This window comes from Cygnus olor, chromosome 4, assembly GCF_009769625.2.
Source record: "Cygnus olor isolate bCygOlo1 chromosome 4, bCygOlo1.pri.v2, whole genome shotgun sequence".
Taxonomy (NCBI): Eukaryota; Metazoa; Chordata; class Aves; order Anseriformes; family Anatidae; genus Cygnus; species Cygnus olor.
This window is the reverse complement of record NC_049172.1, coordinates 43,823,450-43,844,601: the sequence shown is the minus strand read 5'-3', so window position 1 is coordinate 43,844,601 and position 21,152 is coordinate 43,823,450. Positions and strand designations below refer to the sequence as shown.

The 21,152-nt window shown below is 38.8% G+C and overlaps 1 protein-coding gene and 1 long non-coding RNA gene across 2 annotated transcripts in view; both read left to right on the top strand.

The window, feature by feature from the left end:
* Positions 1–24: 24 nt before the first annotated feature.
* Positions 25–13,802, top strand: ADAD1 (adenosine deaminase domain containing 1). Its single transcript, XM_040556296.1, is given in 13 exon segments — positions 25–220; positions 444–653; positions 2,100–2,276; positions 4,460–4,530; positions 4,532–4,628; positions 5,179–5,247; positions 5,764–5,889; positions 6,765–6,888; positions 7,104–7,274; positions 8,378–8,604; positions 10,194–10,431; positions 10,755–10,887; positions 11,777–13,802. Coding segments are annotated over 12 exon segments (1,746 nt in total). The 5' UTR covers positions 25–220; positions 444–454; the 3' UTR covers positions 11,891–13,802.
* Positions 13,803–17,826: 4,024 nt separating this feature from the next.
* LOC121069875 overlaps positions 17,827–21,152 on the top strand; it is an 86,516-nt gene continuing 83,190 nt past the window's right edge. The window contains exon 1 of the long non-coding RNA XR_005819703.1: positions 17,827–18,008. This is a non-coding gene — a long non-coding RNA (uncharacterized LOC121069875). The remainder of the gene's footprint in view (positions 18,009–21,152) is intronic.

Genomic DNA, 21,152 nt, shown 5'->3' with positions numbered 1-21,152 from the left:
ACGAGGCCCCGGCCCCTCCCTCGCGCCTCGGCCGCTAGAAAATGGCCGGGCTGCGCCGCTGCCTTTGAGGCTCTGGTCGTGGGGGCGGCGCTGAGCGGGCCTTGGGAGAGCTCTGCTCAGGGTTCTGCTTCGCTGCTGCAGCATCCTTGAGAGCCGGCCGGGCGGTTGTCCTGCTCCCGGGGGTGGTGGAGAGATAAAACCCCGCAAATCGTTGTCGAAGGTGTGTGCGTGTATGTGTGGGGTGGGTGGTGAGGTGGCTTTGAGCTCGGTCACGTTGGCTGCTAAAGGGGAGGAATTGGAAGGAGAACGTGTATTGGTTCTTCTTTGGTCTGTAGGGAAACGGGGTGTGGCTTCTGTGTAGGTTTCTTCTGTGGAATGGTTTAGCTAAGAAGACAAGTTTATTGCGTGCCTTTAACATCTGATAACACTATTACTGAATGTAGGTTGATGAAAAATGGCTAGCAACAGTGACTGTTTCCAAAGTGCCAGAGCACCCACAGCACCCACCTGTGACCCGATGCAAAAGAAGATTTTGCCAGCTCAGACTTCTACAAAACAGCTTTTAGGAAAGTCTGTGGCTGTAAGGCCAAAATTCTCACCTTCTGAGAGGTACAGGGGACCAGGTTTCACTCGGAAGATGGCACAAAATCCAGGTATAGTTTTCAGTTTATTCATTAGGAATGGCTGTTGTAATGACCTGTTAATGCTACCGGGAGTAACTTTTATGACTTTCTTGTTTTTGGAACTCTGCAGCTTTTTCTTATTCCTGCATTTTCTCAAATGACTTTCTTAGCACCTGCTTGAACTTGTTCCTCCTTTTCCGGTTTTCTTTTGCAGTGCAAGTTTGGTAGCATAAGAAAATTATTTTAGGGTAGACTGACTACATAGTCTGTAGCGTTTCATAATTTCAAATTGTAGGTTTCTCATTAAAAATGCTGCAAAGGTTGCTAAATCAATGTGATAGATACTGTTGCAAAAATTTTAACAGGTCATTGAGAAAAGTTTAACTGCAGTCTTGGATGTCACTGGATGCATTTGGAGTTTTATCTCTTCAAATAGTTGTAATAGGGAAAAGGCACCAATTTATGGGACTGGGGTTTTGAGATACCATTTTATTATTTTTCTAATTTGTTGGAAGACACAATTTTGTGGTTGAGTATATGGCGACCCTGAACCTGAAAATCCCATCCATCCTGGAGCTGATACAGGGGAAAAGGTTTAACGTTGTCTTTTTTGCTTAATTTTAAAGACCAGAGCAGTCTTCGCAGCACTAGATGCTGCAGGAAACGTTGCTGGTTATGGTAGAGGAGAGCTCAAAGACAACTTTCCAGATTCACTGTGCACCTTGGAAAGAATTTGTCTTTTGAATGAAACTCAAGAGTTGTGAGCTTGTCTCAAGGATACCCGTCAGAATGCAGAAAAGCCTCTTGGGACTGGAGGACTTGCTCCACTTTGACCACTGCAGCGTGTGTGGGGTCTGCTGGGGCAGATGGAGCATCCTCCCCACCTCGCTCTCCTGGTCGCAGGTGTGGCTGACGGTGGGGCCCTGCAGGGCGGGCTGCTCTCAGCCTGTCCTCCTCTTTTCCACTTCAGCCAGAGGTGCTGTCCCTGCGTTAAGCAGCAGTTTGTAGAGGGTGGCTCCTCTTCTGAGGAGTTACTTGCTTTTTGAATGGATGTGCTTGCTGCAGGTTTAGGGTGTCATATGACAGGGAGTTCCACTGGTTGTTCTGTGTGAAAAACCACATGCTTGATTGTTCTGAGTGTGCCATCAGCAACTTTCACTTGATCTCTGGTTTGCAGTTGGGGCTGAAGTATATTTTGTATTTACGTGTAGTATCTGTCAATGTGCAGAGGTTCGTGGACTTAGTACTCACAGTAAGCACGTTGGTGCTTTTAAAAGAGGAGGTGCAAGCCACGTCAGGATTGCTTGTATTTTAATGGATTTAAAAGGATTCAATACAAAGCAATACCGTTCTAGAGCAAATGTTTTTGGTTTTTCTTTGAAGAAGTGTCTAAAAACCGTTTATTTTAAACAGATGTAAACTGTTGGGGAGGCTGTTCAGTTCTTTTCTTAAATTTATTCTTTGGTTTTATTCCAGAGCCTTTACTGTCAAAACCACCCCGTATACCTCCACAGTCAGCACTTCCCTCAAAGGAAGTGCTAGCAGAGTTTATTGAAACATACAAGCAGGGTAAAATAAACCCAGTATCTGCCTTGTATCAGTTTGCACAAATGCACTGCGTACAACTTGAATTGAAAGAAACTAGCGCGCCAGGTAAATACTTCTTTGCTTAAATATAATTGTGTTTCCTTATCCTAGAGATGATGTCAGTTTCCCTGGCTGGTATTAATGGCACTAATACAGATTTTTTTTTAAAGTGTTGGTTGAACTACTGCCACATACGTTGCTTTTTGTTTACCCTTTTACTGTCTACACAGTCACGTTTTATAATTAATTACCACAGAATTTGATCAGATTAATTGTATGAAGTTCTGGCTGCTACTTCTTGACATCCTTTTCGTTTTATCTTGTATAGTCAAGCAGTTAGTCTTCCTAGGTAGTTACTGTTATAGAAGAGCTTAGTATGTCTTTTGGCTTTCTTATTAAATTAAGAAATCACTGTTCAGCCTTTGTGAAGCTGTTTACATCTTGTCTGGGTACATTAGCTGTAACATACGCCCTTTGTTGCCATGTGCTTGGAGCAATACCGATGTCGGTCCTGGCTCTGTTTGTGCAGGAACCAGGAAGGGAAGTCCTGGCCACCAGTCAGATCCACTTGCTGTCACAAGCGTTTTCTTCTCAGAACTGTAATCATTTTTCATCTTAGAAGAGGTTGGCTTTCACATCCCCATGGCTGCTTGTTGCTCACCTAGTACTGTTCTGATTTCAGTGGAAGCTGCTTCTGACTTCCAGACTGAGTTTCCTCGTGGCCAGTTTATTCCCAATTTTGCATGTTATTCTTGCCTTCTACTTACTGTAAGCAGTTCTTTCACTTTCTCTGGGGTGCAGCAGTTGTATGCTGTCTTGGTATTTTGTTTTTGCTTTTTTTTGTCTGAGAGGGCAGGGTTAGCAAACCCAGGCATTCCTGTATTCTTTGTAAGAGAAGGTGTCCTTTTCCCTGGTCTTCTTCCCCCTTTTTCGTTCCAGCTCGGGCTCTATGTTGAGCAGAGCTGGGTATAACATTCAGAGTGAGATCTCTCTCTGTACAAGGGCATAAGGGCAGTTGTACCTCTGTGGTCTTACATGGTGTTGCCTAAAATTGTGTTTGCCCCTCTTACAGTTCATCTGCTAACAGGTTATCGTAATTTCTTCTGCAAAGGACTTCAATCTACCTCGTTGAGACCAGACACATTTTTCCTTTTTTTTGGAAGTCCACTATTCATCTAAAGAATGATGAGTTCAACCAGACATGATACGCTTTTGTATTCCAGTTTCTGTCTCTGTGGATCTTCATCTTTCACAATTTGCTACAAAGAAATGCCTGTTAATTGTTGTTAAATAGAGGTCTTTGTAGCCATTTCAGGTCTTCATTTCTCCTCTGTAAAATATAGGTCCTGCATTTGCGAGTTAGTTGATAGCATTCCTGAGCTGAATTTTTTTTAATGTGATCTCTTTGATTCCCTTTTAATATTTACCCAATCCACACCATGTAGTAGAAGTGCCTCTTTGTTACGGAGCCATAGGACTTTTTCTTAGTTACTTTCCTATTACTGAAGGTGAAACTCATTTAACTTCAGTTTATTTCTGGGAGTGTTATCTGATCTTTTTTGGTTTTGTTGTTCTCTTCAGAAATTATGTAGCAAAGGGCATTGTCACTATTGATCTGGTTAGGGGAAAGAGCTCTTTTAAAACAAATTCTTTTTACTCTTTGTCATGAAAGCTTCTCATAGAATATAGAATTGTGGAATGGTCTCCTCCAGGGATGGGGCATCCACAGCTTCTGTGGGCAACCTGTGCCTCTGCCTCGCCACCCTCTGAGTGAGGAATTTCGTCATATCTAATCTAAACCTACCCTCTTCCAGTATAAAGCCATTCCCCCTTGTTCTATCACTACGCTCCGTGACAGAGTCCCTCCCCAGCTTTCCTGTAGGCTCCCTTTAGGTACTGGAAGGCTGCTGTAAGGTCTGCCCGGAGCCTTCTCTTCTCCATGCTGAACAACCCCAGCTCTCTCAGCCTGTCTTCACAGGAGATGTGCTCCAGTCCCTTGATCATCCTTGTGGCCCTTCTCCGGACTCTTTCCAACAGGTCCCTGTCCTTCTCATGCTGGGTGCAGGACTTGAGGTGGGGTCTCACAAGAGCAGAGCAGAGGGGGCGAATCGCCTCCCTTGCCCTGCTGGCCATGCAGCGTTTGATGCAGCCCAGGATACGGTTGGCTTTCGGGGCTGGAAGCACACGGTGCTATTGATAAAAGTACATTAAATAGATTTACTAACTGTGTGCCTTTTTCTCCTTTAAAGGCAATGTCATAAGTCTTTATTTTGCCTTTTGTGCTGTGTTGAATGGTGTTTGCTACAAGACTGGATTGGGAAAAAAACAAGAAGGAAGCTAAATTCAATGCAGCTAAACTGGCTCTTGATGAGATACTAGAGTTGGAGTATGCAGGGGCAATGACTTCTGACAAGTCAGGTAAATACTCTAGCAGTACCTAATCAGAACTTGAAAAGCCTTGCTTAAAGATTTTCTATGCAAAATTTCTGTGTAGCTTTATGGAGTGTTTCTGTATTGTGGCTTCTGTCAGTTCTCTTGGATCCTTTGAGTGGCGTTACTTGTCATACAGTTCTGAAACTGTCTTTTCCCTTTGTCTTTTATATGCTAGGAGTTGCATCGGAGTTTGTAGCACAAAGAGGAGAATTACTGAAGGAATCTATTTGTTGCTGTTGCACTTGTTTTGCTGCTCATGAATTTAATGCAACATGAAGTTGATCCTAAGTGGTTGAGAACTCTTAATCAAAAAAATTAAAACCACCAAGTTACTACTTCCAAAAGAATTCAGCTACCGTAATGTTTGCCTTCTTTTAAGGGTTGCTACCTAAACAGTTCTATGCTTGTAAGGACTTCAGAATCAGAAAAACCATTTGTAGAGAATTGGAAAGTTTAGCTTGCTGGAAATAATGTGTCATCCATGTTTTGAAATCTGTAATGTCAACCCCAGGTTGAAATTTTGTTAAATTCTTAGGTCCTCCCTGTATTCCTGTTGAGCCTGAAGCTCCAGCAAAGTCCGCTTATGTTTCAAGGATCTGTTTTGGTAAGGAATAGTCTTGTTTTTCTATGTTGATTCAGATTACCCATCAAATGCTTTTGTTTTTCTTTAATGCTGTTCCTAAAACATTGGATGACCGGTGTGAAGTTACTCTTGTTTTAGACATCTTTCTGAAGAATGCCGCAAGTTAGTCGCAGAAGTGGGAGACTGACCATTGCTTCTACAACTGGCTGATAGATGCAACTTCAGTAAATTGCTTGAATTGCAGTCTTGAATCTGTGACAGAAACAATATTTCTGTCCTTTTTTTGAAATGCTCTTTCCAGTAGATGGTCAATCTTACTCCATATCCCCAATTTGTCATGACTAGTAAAACCATGAAGTGTTAAGGTATTCTTGTCCTTCATTTGTTCATGCCCATCCTTATAATTGTCAGAATCGCAATGTGTGCTCATAGTAGTGCTTTTATTGTGGGTTTCGATTAATAATTTGGGAAGTGTTTGCTGCTGCCTGTTTTTCCCCTGCAAATTTGTGTCTTGCTGGCTTTTTTTGTTCTATTTAGAAGGAAGACGGCTTATATATCAAAAATTTTCACAAATGTTGGAAAGACTATTTAACAGCCTGACTACCAAATACCCGGAGTACCAAAGTTGTGGCAGTTCACTGGCTGCCTTCATCATTGAAAAAGGCAAGTCTGCTTTAATCCCGAGTACAGGGGCTTGGGCAGCCTAGTCTGTGTTCCCAGAGAGCTTTGCTTTAATGTGTTTCTGATCTCATACATAGACATAAATGGTAGCTGTTCTCCTTTGACATGCTCTCTTCTGATGGCTCTATCACAAATATTCTATGTAAGGAGAACTTGTGTGTTGCTCTTAAGCTGATGGAGTACTGTCAGTGGATGAGTAAAGAGGTCCAAGGAGAGAGAATTGGATGAGGTAGAAATGACAAGGTGGGCCTCAAAGACGGCTAAAAGAATAAAAAGAGGGATCAGGGCTGATGAAATGTGGGGGAATTCTCTTCACTAAGAGTTTAAGTGATTTTTTGAAAGAGATTCTAAATTCGGGTGTGGCCATGTGAAATGTACTGCTGTACGGTAGACCGTCACTGTTACTTCTTGTCATCTTACATCAGTGTCATCGTTGTCACCTTTTGTATAGTGAAGCACTGATGTGTGGTAACATATGTTGACATGAGCAGTGGACTGCTGCGAGAACATCAAACAATCTGTTCCAGGCTTCGTTTTCAAGTGTGCTCTAGTATGCTGTTGCCTTCAGCAGGTATGAGGCCTTCCATCAGCATTCTTCAACAGCCCATCTGTGTAACCTGTTCCACGTGGCTTGCCCTACCTGCATTAAGGAAACCCCCCCAGCCAAATACTACTTTTCTCCCCGTGTTTTTTAAGCGTGATGGTGCTGTCCTTGATGTCAGAGTTCTTGAGATTATTAAATGAATACCTTCATTAAACTGAAAATATTGATTCTTGGATCTGTTTAACTAGTTTTAAAGGAAAAGTTTGAAAAAGGCAATTCCTTGATCACATAAAAATAAATGTGTTCTTTTTAGGTGGACGGTATGAAATTGTAGCTCTAGGAACAGGAGAATGTAATTACAGTAAGGACTATCAACCCTGTGGAAGAGTGTTACACGACAGCCATGCCATCGTTACTGCAAGGCGTTCTCTCCTTAGGTGAGAGTGTGTACACCAATAGTTACCACTTCTTTTGCAGCCAGTTCTTAGTTTTACTTTTCCTAAGGTAAATGTAAGTGCCTTTGTATGTTTTTAGGTAGTACCTTCTAGATTATGATCAAATCATACAGAACAAAGTAAATTAAATGTGAATGTCCACATATTCGTGAACAAGTTAGCATTTCTCACGCTTGTTACTTACCACTTTCTTTTAGATATTTTTATAGACATCTTATGCTGTTCTATAATAAAAATCCAGCACGCACAGAGAAATCCATATTTTGCACAGCGCCTGGCTCAAAGCTGCTTGTCCTAAAACAAAATACAAATATCTTTCTCTATATGAATCAGCTGCCAAAAGGATCTGCGCAGTTAAAATCACAGTTGTAAGTACCCAGCTGTTTTCAGATGTGTTGTAATGGAAGATGAGTTTGTTCACATTGACAAACGTGAGTGTGAAAAATAGGCATCATTACGTGTTTTTAATAGTGGGGGGCCTCTGCTGAATATTTTTTCAAGTTTTGGAAGCGTTAGTGTACAGGGTGGTAGTGATAAGTGTCTGAGATGCAGCTTAACATGATGATACACAAAACTTTTACATTGGTTATAATTTCAGGATGATACTCCGTTTATTACGGATCGTCTATTTACCTCTTAACCCTTCACCCTGAGGTACTCTTAATTTAACCATTGAGGAAGCAAACGTGGTAATTTAACGTCATCCTTTGTACCCCAGGACTAGACTATAAAAAGTTTTGGATTGCATACTTTAAAAAAACTTTACAAAGCTGCTCTGCTTTGTAGAAAAGAGAGATAACAGAAAAGGAGTATACCTGCCTCATCAAGTCTGTGCTTACCTCTATACTTCTAACTTCTGTTGTATTCCTGAAATTTTTGTAATAGTCTTGAGACTTAACAGCAGCATTCAATGGCTTAACCAAGTTATAATGAAGAATATTACTTTGTTTCCCCATTAGTGAGTGGTGCAGTGGAATAACAAGGCAGCCGGGTACTTTCATACCCTATTTTGATGCTCAGAAGGTAGACTTCTGGACTGGAAGTCACAGTCAGTTCGTTGTTAGTTGTACTGACTGGGGGAATCCTTCCTGCAAGAATTGCAGAAGGTTTCAGATCACTTTCTCTGTGTCATAGCCTGCTCTTAGAAGGAAATAGTTCACGAGACTGGATGCAGCTTGCCAGCTGCTCTATGATAGTTAACAGATCACAGATCCACCGTTAGTTCTTTCTCTCGCTTTTGGTCTGTTCTGGTCAATGCGTGTACACTACTGTCACAAACTCGGAAATAACTTATTCTAATATGGCAGATCAGTTTATATACAAAGTAAGTTACTTTAAAGATATATATATATTTTTAAAGACAGTTACAAGTAATCCATTAGGTATTTTGGGGTAAACAGCATTAGATACCGCTTTATAATAATTTTTGACTACTTCCTCACTGAAATTCCTTTTCATGTCTTAACTTTAGACATCTCAATCCCCAATCTCTGTCTGCTTATGAAGCTAGTGAAGAACTGAGTCTCCATGTTGCTGTAGAAGGCAGGATTTACCTTTCGGTTTGTTGTCCACCTAAAACTGTTAGAGCAAGGAGCATGTCAGCCACTGACAAATTAACAAAATGGGAAGTGGTTGGTATTCAGGGGGCATTGCTGAGTCACTTCATTGAACCAGTTTATATCAACAGTATTCTTGTAGGTAAGCTCAACAAATGCACAATTTTTTTGTATGTCTTCATCTTCCACTTTCGTTATATTTTATAAAAAAAATGAACTAAACAATGGTGTTTTTTTTTAAAGATTTGCAGAGTTTTTTTTTTTTTTTTTCTGAAAAGCTACTGGATATGTTTTGTTTTGTTTTCATTTATCTTGGAAATGGCCTAATGTAAAACTCGTTTCTTTTTAGTTTTACAGATGGCCCTCCCTTTATTAGTATAGTGGAATTAGAGTAATACCAGAAATTCAATATTGTTCTATAACAAATGAAATTTTAAATATTAAGAAAATACCAAACAAGTGTGATAAATGCTGTGTTAACTATTTGATCAAATATGGTGACTTTAAGGTGATAGTGTTAGTCATTTAACTGTAGAAATGAGCAGTGGTGGAAAAACTGCTCCAGTATTTGACTGAAAATATAAGAACGCTCAATTCTGGGTAAGCCTCACCCTGGTTTACCTTAGCAGCTATATTAGGAAGTATTTTTTTTTAAAACTTTTTTATTTCACTACTTTGTATTGGTTATTGCAAATAAATGTTTTGTTGTGCAATAGGGATTACCAGGGTAATGCTGAATTCTCAGGTTTTTGTAGCGTTCAGGAAGACAATGCTGCTATTGGAACTCATTTCAATAGTTTTTATTTATAAGGCGGAATTAAATTAATGAGTATTATCCTCGAGTTTTTAAGGTGTTTTTTTTCTCTGAGCCTTTGTATTACTGAGTAGTATTGACATAGTACACATATATCTGAGTTGCCCAGACACTGAAGCTGTATCAGCTTTTCCTTTTCTAAAACTGAAGAAGGTTTCTGAAGTTCTTCAAAAGATTTTGCGATAATTGGTGAATAACTGCATGTTCCTTCTAAGGAAGTTGGGGCACTTTTGCTTAAAAGAAGCAATAAAAAAGCTCCTCATGCTCACTTGAGTGCTGTTCAAAGTAAGCATAATAATCTATAATATGTATTAAATAGAAGAGTAACATATTTTATGACTGTTCTTGAGATGCTGTGGACCAAAATATGTTTATTTAAGTAGGCAAAGTAAACAAAATATGTTTATTTGAATGTTTCTAATGTTTCTTTAAGTAGTTTGTTTGTTTTTTTTGAACATGCGTAATTGAAATCTGAGGTTTGTTAGTTTCTACCATAAGAAGTCTGGGATCTTTTCTTAAAAAAGATGTTTTAGTATGGAGTAATGTGAGCACATTGGCTAGTGTGTTTTCTGATGGAGAACATGGAAGTTCTATTTTAATGGTGTCTTCTGTGAGGTGAAACATTAATGAAGAGTTAATTATTCCAAACCAGGAAGTATCCAATGATGATGGCTCTGGAGAGGGGGGGAAAAAAAGTGAAATTTTTCAGTTTGCTCAGATCAGAGCAATATATATGTTAGGCATTTCTTACTGAGTTTTACTATGCTTTTTGTCATTTTAACTAGTTCACCATTCAAAACAGAACAGAAATATTGGGACTGATTTTTCTGAACATTTTTTTGTAGAAAAATCGATGTAACGTCGACTGATGGAAAATTTGTTGATTTTCTTACATGTGACTGGTTTTGTTTTAACAGGAAATGGAAATTGCAAGGATACGAGAGGGTTAGAAATAGCTATAAAACAGCGTATTGATGATGCACTCACAGTAGAGCTTCCCATGCTTTATGTGGTCAACAGATCTCATATTTATTTGGTGAACGCTGCACAGCCGATTCAGATGGATATGAAACACAGGTCTCTTAGTTTGAATTGGTCGCTGTCAGATGCATCAGTGGAGATTGTGGATGGATTAAATGGAAAAACCGCTGAAAGGTCAGAATTTTATTCTCCCTTATGTTGAAAATAATAGACTTGCTGTTCTGTGTTGGTCCATTTGAATGTTCGGTTTTTAAGCTATGCATAGAGCCTACACTGTTATCAAAGTGAGAGATTTCTCTTCCAGTTTGTAAACAGTTCTTAGTCAGCTTATTTTATCTCTTACCTGCATTAGCTTTGCTTATTCAAAGTGGAAGCAGCATCATATGATTGAATTCACAAAGCGCTGGGGCAAAAAAAATGCAATCATGATCAGAGCAATATACCTGTTAGGCACCTCTTACTGAGTTTTACTGTGCTTTTTGTCATTTTAACTGTAGTTCACCGTTCAAAAGTGGTACTTACATGGCAAGTCGTCTTTGCAAGGCGGCAATGCTTAGTCGTTTCAAATTGCTGGCTAAGGAAGCAGAAAGAAATGATTTACTTCAAATCGCTACATACCACGAAGCTAAGGTAAGCTGGTAAGGGAGAAAAAATATATTAAATCTCTGAAAGGTTTCTCTCAAAACTGCTTTGGTAGACTGGGGTGATCTTCTGGATTGCTGAAGACTTCACATGAACATCTAGATTCCTTTATTGCCCGTAATCTTTGCCTAAGAATCTCTGAAATTGCTGTATTCAAGTAAAGTCAAGTGAAATTGATCTTGATGCATCCTCTATGAAAATCTTTCATATTTTGTCTCAGGATTTGAAGGCTGCTTGACATTTTGCTTACAGTAAGATTAGGTTCATATTGGAAGTTTTTTTTTCTTTTTCTTTTTAATCTATTTTATATTCAGTTCATACATACATACATATTTTTCTGCCACAGAGTGCTTTTGTGTAGGAATTCTTACTTTGCAGAGGGAAAGGAAAGTAGGAATCATTATCACTAATTTCTAAGCTTTTCCTTGTGGTATAAAAAGACAGAGAAATGACCTAAAGGAGCTACTATGGGTTTTGATTGCTGTAAATAAAATTTACTCACACATGTCCCTGCTTGGAAGAACGTAGTCTAATCTTACTCCTCAGTATTCTTGTTCATTGAGTGACAGCAAATGTTAATTTATTTTCTGTGTAAAGATGATATTGGAACTGAAAAGATGCTGAGGAAAAAAAGATCACATCGTATTTAACAGAACAATTCTCCTATTCCAGTAAATGCCCAAAAATATACAAATAGTAAGTTCTTAGTTTCTGTAACACTACTTCACTGTCAGCAAGTAATGGAATTGTAAAATCTGTTTGCGTTTTTTTCTCTGAGGTTTGTTGTCACGCATATTATATGACAGTGTTGAAGAATGCAGATCTCTGGGACCATGGATCTTGAAGGATCTCAAGACAATGCTTTTTCATTTTTTAGGTTCAGTCTGAATCGTATCAAGAAGCTAAAAAGTTGCTGCACAGCTACTTAGAGCAACATGGTTATGGATCCTGGATTGTGAAGTCTCCGCATATAGAGCAGTTCATTGACTAACTGCAAGGCGGATTGCGTGTGAAGTTAGTGTGTGTGATTTCTTTCAGTGAAATGCAATTCTCGTTAGTAAAATGTTTAACTGTTGGGTTCATATTCACAGTGAGAAAATCATTCTAGAGCTTCCTATCATCAGTTTAAATACATGTATTAAGCTGAGTGTAATACAGTTTTTTCACAGGTAGGAGTATCTAACAGCATTGCATGTCTATTTTGGTTTGCCTCACCTCCCAGCATCACCTCATCACTTCCACCTTCCCCCCCTTCCCCCCCCCCCCCCCCCCCCCCCCCCCCCCCCCGGGGGAGTCACTGACATGTTTTTCCTGTTAGTTTCAGGATTGCTGTGCATCAGTCTCTTTTTCTCTTTTTTTTTCCCCTGCATTTTTCATAACTGTCTGTCTTTGAAAAAAAAAATAATCAGAAGTGGAATTTCTTAAAAACAAACAAAACTATATCAATGTGAGAATCATTGACAATTTGTACTTTATCTGTAGGCATCCTTTGGTAGAATTGTTCTTTTTTTTTTTTTTTTTTTGGGATTTAGCATTCACTGAGTGTCCTGTAGTTCACTACCTACTGTTGGTGGTAGAATGGTTTAAAAAGTCATTTGTGTACTTCCAAATGTGAAACTGAATTATCAGGCTGTTATCAACTGTTTTCTGACAATCAGTATTTTTAGTAGTGGGTTTAAAGCATTCTAAAGGTGTCAAAGCTGTAAACAAGAGTAGTGTGATGTAGCATAGAAGTTACCAGAAACAAGGTTCCTTCAACTTCTGTGGGCTGCCCCAACAGCTGTGAGATGTGAGACTAGTTGGACACCTCCTTCCGCAGATTACTTCATCACTGCACTCATTCGTCCTTGCAAAACTGTCTCTATAATGATCTAAAAAATACTGTCTGTTGAGAGGAAAATTGCTTCCTTGTAAGTTATGATAACCTTATGGTAATATTTTGGTAATGTTTAAAAAGTTGTTGTTAATTAAAATAGTCGGGTTTTGTTTGTTGTGAAATACTAGTGTACTTATACTAGATACTACGTTTTCATTATGTTGATTTTTGTATTTCATACAAGTTTGGGAAGCTGTTATATAAAAGTTTTCACACATGAGTAATAATACAGTGCTGTAGTTACGTTTTGGGTTGTTACTGTAAAAGAATTATAAAACAAAAAAACTCTTCAGTGCTTTATTCTTAATCTGTTTTTCTAACTAGTATATGGAGTCTTCACTGGAGGCAGTCTTACAGTGAATTTCAAGTTTCAAATATTCAATTGATGGAGGGCCCTCTGTCAAACTTACTGACTTGTAACTATTCTATCCTTGACCTTTTTGACCTATTCTGCTATTTTGTTTTCTGGTACAACCTTTTAATTTAGTAGGGTTTGGGGTTTTGTTTCTTTTCCTGAGGGGATGCCTGCTCGACGTAATGTTTGTTCCACGTAGTGTTTCCTTTCAAAGAATGCCTGACAGTGGCCATCATGTTTCAGGTTAGATTGTAGTACTGTCTTGAGGGGGGAGGAGGTATTAAAACTTTCTTAAATTTCCTTGTCCATGTGTTAGCTTTTTATATACTTTCGGACAGTATCTCTGTGTGGATTTAGACCTCTTCTGAGACATCACCAAGGTATTTTCTGTTATTAAGCTTGAAGGATTAAATATGTACAAGTAACTTAGATTTCTTTGTGTACTTAAGACTTTTTATTAATTGAACAGCACCCCAGAACATCTGTGAAACTTAGGTTCTACAAAGAGAGAGGTTGTGTTGTGAATAAGATGTATTATGATGTGCATGATAGCTGTATCCTTGAAATGTTACTTAATAACAACTGCATGGATATAATTTTCATATCTAGATTGTTCATTGTTTAATTAGCAGCAGATGAAGAATACATTGAGCTAGTAAATTTAAGCATATACTTGTTCTGTGAGTTTTTCTTACAAAAGTTTTTTTTTTTGAATTACATAGGTAGAGATGATTCTTCAAGTTTCCAGGTACCTAGGATGCCATATCTATTAGAGGAAAAACAAGTCATGCTGGATCCAAGATGCTGAGAGGCAAGGCTGCATCTGCACCTCCAGTAGTTGAAGATGTATTCCTGGCAGGCAAATATACCTCATACATCTATAGCCAGCCCCAGCGATTGTAGACAGGCACACAGGAGCGCTCACATGAAGACAGATAGCACCAGCAGCCTCGGGGTGGGAGCTCAGCCTCACCCCGGAGATGGAGGTCTGGGGGGGCAGAAGGTGGATATGTACAAGGTGGCTTCCTCCAGCACCCGTGTGCAGACAGTGTCAGCCCAGTAGTTACCCCTAGATCCTACTCTCCCCCTTTTCTGCTAGAGCTCTGCGCCCGTTGCTGGTACAGACTGTCACAGGTGGAATCACAGGGCTGGTGGGGCTTCCCTGCTACCCACAGCTGGCCCCTTTCTGCTCTCACCCCTAGATCTATGCTATCACTCACACACAGCTGACCCCCCTGTGCTCATGGCCCTGGAGATACACAGGTGCTCTTACACAGAGCTGTCCCTTACAGCCCCATTCACCCCCTTGTTCCTAGGCCACTTGGTCTACTCGACAGCTTGTCCAGCTTGTTTGTTGCTAGCAGTCACATGCTCTCTTGCACACCTGCACTTGCTCTGACAACACAGTGGCCCTCTGTGTGGGCATGCGGATTGCTGTACACAAGCATACACAGAGAATGGAGAGCCCTCACCCAGGAATGTGTCGGTGAGGAATTTTAGAACAGACCCTGGTGATTAAGTGCTAGACATAAGACAAGCTGGCCAGCATACTGTTATATGTGAGTGGCCCTTTTTATCTCCTTACCCTTTTATTTTTGCACGCTTGTTCTTCCCCAGATCACCTAAACACCTCAGTTTTCCTGCCTTTGGTTCTTTCCCCAAAACATCCCATAGTAAGTCCTGTGCAATCCCCAAATGCTCATGCCCTTCATCCCATAATGTGTCCCACAGCCGTAGGCAGTGAACCCTCCTAGTCCAAGAAGGAGAGCTGCTCCCACTGACTCATCCTGATGGGTTTCATGGCTGGGCAACCAGGGTTGGAGGCTCTGCCAGGCCAGCCCTGGGAGGGGCCCATATAATGTGATAGCTACTTGGGAGCCTTTATTTATTTATTTATTTTCAGAAGCTGTATTGTATGGGATTCCACTGAGGTGGGTCTTTTGTTGTTGTTGTTTTTGTTTGCTTGTTTTCAATTTACAGGAAAAGTTATGTATATTAAAGTTCACCTTGGTATGCGTTTTCAGATGCTTTCGGTTTAATACTCTATTTCTTCAGAGATTTCTTTTAGGAATTAGGCAAATAGAGAAGCTGATCCTGCAGCTACTAAAGTATATGATACTACCTACCATTGGTTGCACATTTGATAGATGGGAGAGTTTACTTATTGTGCGCAGAATTTTTGTCAATATTTTACAAATATTGATAAGAATATAAGATTATTATTTTTTTTTTTTTTTTTTACTTTTTAACAGTAGGTCAAAGGGCAATTGAATGGACTTTGGTGATAGTATTGCAAAACAGGTAGGAAAGTACACCTCTAGTTTCATCAAAACAAACTAGATCTATTCATTGGCCAAATCTTCATAAACGTTGTATTCAAATGTTGTGTTTGCAAACATACGCATTTCAGTGAGAAATCCATTGTGTGTTTTTTCTAGAAATTCTGTGAACAAACATAAACTAACCTTTGTCAGTTTTGCCCAACTGACGTTTTGCCTGCAGTATATTTTTATTTTGCTTAAGCTTTTACCTTTTCTGTTAAACTCCATGTTACCCAGCCTTATCATACAGTAATGTCATGGCAGTCTAAACCTCTTTGCACGCAGAAATGTAGTGACCACCGCTGTATGTCTTTGACCCAAAATAATAGTTTTTTGCAAGATTCTGCTGCGTTGTTGTTTGCTACACTTGCTTTCTGTTGTTCTATTTTTTAGCTCAGTATTAAGTTCTATGTATTTTAATATATGCATGGATAACGCACAGGAAAAACTGTTCTTATCTCATCATATCAGTACTGAATTTTTAAGAGTCCTTAGAAACAATTGCTGTTTTGTATGCAACAAAATCAACGCAGAATTTTTTTTTCTTGTAATCTTTCTCACTGCCTTTTTCTGTTTAGAAATGGAATTTAGAAATGAATGTCTAGAGTACGGTTTCTCAAGATGCTGAAGACTTACAGGTATTAAAATAGACTTATTTTCGTTCATATGGAATGCAAAATTACAGCAACTTGAGTATGAATCTTCATCATAATGTTAAGTTTTGATCAGAAATTTACTCGGAAACCTACTTTAGTCAAGAAATTGCTGGTTAATAGTCTACATATTTGTAGGCCTTTGTAACTTCAGTTAAGTAAATACTTAATCGTTAAACATACCAACACTAGTATTTGTATTAGGTCTTTGAAATCTGTAGTGTTTTTCTCGTAGCATTGCTTACATTGGTTGATCCGTACATAAAAGAAAGTATGTATTTTCATCATAAAGTGTATGTATGGCAAAAGAAATTTAGGTCTAAGTAGTAACATTTAGTTCTTAAGGTTTTTTTTTGCACTACCTTTTGCCTTAGTTTTTCTACAGGATGTCGTGATTGTGTTTACATAGTTTTTCAGCGTGCATTTTGTTAACGTGAGATAAATATATAAAAAAAAAAAAAAAATACAAATACAAACAAAAAAAATAAATATATAAAAAAAAATAAAAAACTTCCTTCAACTACTGACTTGCAAAGAGCTTATATTGCAAGCCAACATTATACCCATCTACAGAAAGGGCGTGAGAGAAGACCCAGAAGACTACAGATCTGTTCATCTAACCTCAGTCCCTAGAAAAGTTACAAAGATTGTCACGAGGTGTATCAAAAGGCACTTAAAAGAAGAAAGCAGTTACCAGGCATAGTCAACATGGGTTCATGGAGGGAAAGTCTTGCGTTAGTAACTTGATCTCTGTGATCCCTTCTATGACAAGGTCACCTGCTTGGTGGATGAAGGGAAGGTGGTGGACATAATATTCGGGATTTCTGTAAGGCCTTTGATACCGTTTTCTCACGGCATCCTTCTGGACAAATTGTCCAATTGTGAGAGAACCAGGTTCACCCTATGCTGGGTGATGAACGGGCTCGATGGTAAAGTTCAATGGGATGTACTAAATGGGGCTACATCTGGCTGGTGGACAGTCGCTGGTGGTGTTCCCCAGAGCTCGATTTTAGGGACAGCCCCGGTCAACATTTTTATCAGTGACCTGGGTGCAGGAGTGGAGTGCATCCTCAGCAAGTTTGCTGATGCTAAACTGGGAAGTGCTGTTGACTCCCTGGAGGGATGAGAGGCCTTGCAGAGGGATTTACATAAATGGGAGCACTGGGCAGTTAGCAACAGCATGAAGTTCAACAAAGGAAAATGCTAGGTTCTGCACCTGGGGTTGAGTAATGCCAGACACTGGTGTACAGACTGGGAGATGAGTGGCTGGGAAGCAGCTCAGCGGGAAGAGATCAGGCGAGGCTGAGGACACATGGGGTGCCCAGCCTGGAGAAGAGGAGGCCGAGATGCAACCTCCCTGCCCTCTGCACCTCCTGAGGAGGGGAAGCACAGAGGGAGGCGCCAGCCTCTGCTCCCTATAACTGTTAGTAGTATTCAGTAGTCCATCAGTAGTATCGTGGAGGTCACTCTTACATTCTTACAGGTGTTTTTAAGACTAGGCTCTCTTTACTGCTCTCTCATAGGCTCAGTGCTTGTTGTGTCTTTTAATATTGTCCCACTTTGTTTTAAAGATTTTTTTTAAATTTGTTTGCATGCTGCTTTTAAGATTTTATCATGTAAAAAAGAAAGCATGTAAAAAGAGCTAGTATTCTATAAAGGTTGACAAAGGAGAAAGAATTTGTTACAAATTTCTTGCTTATTTTCTGATCTATGTCTTGCTGTATTTAGGTCTTACTGTTATTACAGGCTGTCATTTGGAAAGCATCTGATTGAGAAGAGGGTGGAGCTGATCTGTTTGTGGCTAGGATGACTGACAGTATTTTGCTTTTCAGAGTCCTTGTGGGTGGGGACAAAGCACTTGACTGTGGGAAGAGAAGTTAAGTAGAGCAACAGATATCAACTCTGTAAGTATTTTCCAACTTTTGGCAGAAAGCTATCATTAAGGCTTATTTTCTGTTTGCAGCACTCAAGAAAACTGCTGTTTTTTCCATTGTTAGTCTGTTTTTAAGTATGACTCGAAATACTCCATACCACACCCACCAGCAAAACACATCAAAGACTAAATGATAAAATGATAACTGTTGTAGTACGGCTTACTTTCATCCATTACAATTTGCATTGTTAGCATGTCGTGGTGGTTTTTGGATTGTAGAAGATGCTCCTCTTAGTCTCCTTCTGCATAAAACTTACAGTGTCACATGACTGACTCCATCTTCATTTCAAGTAAGCACGTTTCCGAGGTTCCACAAAAAGATTTTTGTGAATAATGGATGTAGTATATGTTCACTTGGATTTATACTTATTAATCATGAATGTTATGTCAGTCATTGCTGGAAAGAATTGGCTATGTAAGAGTTCCGGGATGTTGGCGCCTAAGTTACTTGTATAGCTGTGATTTCAGGTGCTTTATTGTTTTAGTAATGTTGCCCTGCGTCTGGAGATTTTTGAGTACCACATATTTTCCTTGCAACAATGAGAGATGTATCCTGCAAAAAATATAGCAGAAAGACTGTGTGGCTAAGTAGAACAAGTCGCAAAGAAGTTTGGAGGTTCTCTTTTTTTTTTTTTTTTTAGGAATTTCATACTTTTTATTCTGTTTTTCCATGCTACACCTCTTCATGCTATATGCCAGCATAAACTGGTATTTTATATCACTTTTAAGAAATTGGAAAGCCTTGGATTGTCTGCAGGTGTCCTATTTTGAGTATGGTACGTGAACCCTTGTATACTGGTAATATTATTTTTAAAAATTATCTTTTTAAGAAAAAGCAGATTAGTGAGTCACCAGTGAAAGACAGTATCATTTAACAAAGAAGACTCTAAATGTATTTTTATAATTTACTGAAATTTATTAAATACCATCTACAAGTAACTTTTAACAATTCTTTCAATAAATAGTTGTCATTTTAAGTTTACTGACAAAGTGAGAACCAATTAGTTTTCCAACATACATTTTGAGCCCGTAGGGCTTACAGAAAGGATCAAATGTGATCTTAGAACAGACACGTTATCACCCACACTAAGAGCATACAGTGGTCCCAAAATGGACAGCAAGTTAGTTAGCCCCAGGGTAAAATATATAAATTATTTGTAATTAAATACTTAAATAAATAACATAGCAGTAAAAATATAAATGGTCATCTGCTTATTTTAGCATAGATCTCAGAAAGTTGGTCAGCTCTCGGTGAAATTCAGGAAACTCCTTCTTGTCATTAGCTTCACAGATCTTGCATCCCGTTCCTGGGGGGATTAGGTCCTGCAATACAGATATTTTTGTTGATTGGTGATAGCTATGTTATCAGCTGGTTTTGACAACGATAGGTCAATTTTTGTGTGCTAAGTTTCTCTTTTAAGAAGAAAGAAAACCTGTAATATTTCAGGAGATTTTTTTTTTTTTCCAGTGGGCAGCTGTTAAGGGATGGTATAATGAAGGACACTGCTTATAAGGGAGATTCTTTTAAATGTAAAAATATTACAAGCTAAACACATGCACTTTCTATGATAAATACTGCAGCAGATGCAAATCTTAATTTCTAGCCTGAGGAGGAGTTCTGAAGTGATACAAGGATCTCTTAGCCATGGAGTTTAGTTATGTAGTTTATCAAAGTGTACTTCTGTATCATTTATTTTACATTTATTATTGGGCCCTTTAGAGTCACAAGTTTATGGCACAGTTTTCTAAGCCATGGCTTATGTAAATAATTGTTACCCTTCTAAAAACAAGTTTTTGTAAGCATGAGGTGCCTTACGCGATTCAGCAAAGAAAACAAATTTACTATTTTTTTAAAATGTTGACTTGCATTATTACTATGGCTCAAACCTGCTTTACTGTGTTGGATTATTACATCAATAGATGTTGTCAAATAGTCTAACGTTATCATATTTTGGTACAAAATCCTGAATGCTTTAGAAACCATAACACACAAACCTCGAGGCATAAAAATGCTGACTCTAATGTTGTTTTTCATTAGCACTAAAACGTGGTTTTGTTTATTTTTTTTGTTTTGTAATTAGGTAAAAAGGTTACCTACCGTAAGTTTTTGGAGATTCTTTTCAATATTCCTAACACTAAATACGTTCTCATCTTCAATTTCATCCTCATCTTCAATTTCACTCTCCAAGGTGACTATTTCTTTCAAGTAACATTGCAGAGTTTGCCAGCTGCACTCCTAAAACAGTCATCAAAATCGATAGATATGTAAAATTGTTACTGAGGACAACTGAATTCGTTTTTGTTTTTTTAATTGCACATTCTTATCCTTGTATGAGGAATTAGGCTGTTTTTTAGAAGATGTATATTTCATTTTTCCCCTCGAAATCACATTTTAAGATTTTACACCTGGCCTTAGTTCTGTGTTATATTCTTGTAGCTTTTGAAATGTAGACAATCTTTGTGGGACATTTTGAACATTGGAGTATCTTATGACAATGTGAAGCTGCTATATTAGCTCCTAAACTGAGACTTATTCCCAGTTGTGTGGAAATCACGTCTTAAGGAGAAGGGTTAATTAATAGTAAAACCTCTCAAGTTTTACAAGAGCCTTTTTAGCGCCATCTTCAGTCAATGCACTCTGGTTGCTCTCTCTAGTTGTATCCAATCTCACTTTTGAATATGGGTAAGTATCTTTACACATCACTCTTAAAAGCTATTTCAGGCACTCTGATAAGTTATTAATCAGCCTCATACATTTGCGTTTAAGCACTGGAGCTCTGAGATAGTTACATCTTGATCTTGCCAGAATATGAGAAAAATGACTCAGATAAGGAAGTGGTTGCAGAATCTGGCTTTAAATCTTCACTCAAACAAAATTACTGTTAAGTGAAAATTCTGTTGGATTGAAAGTTTAATTGGAGGGTCAAAGTAGTTAACTTGCATAAGGATTAACTGACATACTTGCACACTATATCAGAAAATCAGTACAGATCAGCAGCCTGTTGATGGTGAATAGCTTGTAGTCCAGCTGTACTTAGAATGCTGTTGTACTCAGATGCACAATGTTTTAGAAAAAAAAAAGCAACCACGATGAGTTTTCTTGTGGAACTAAGTC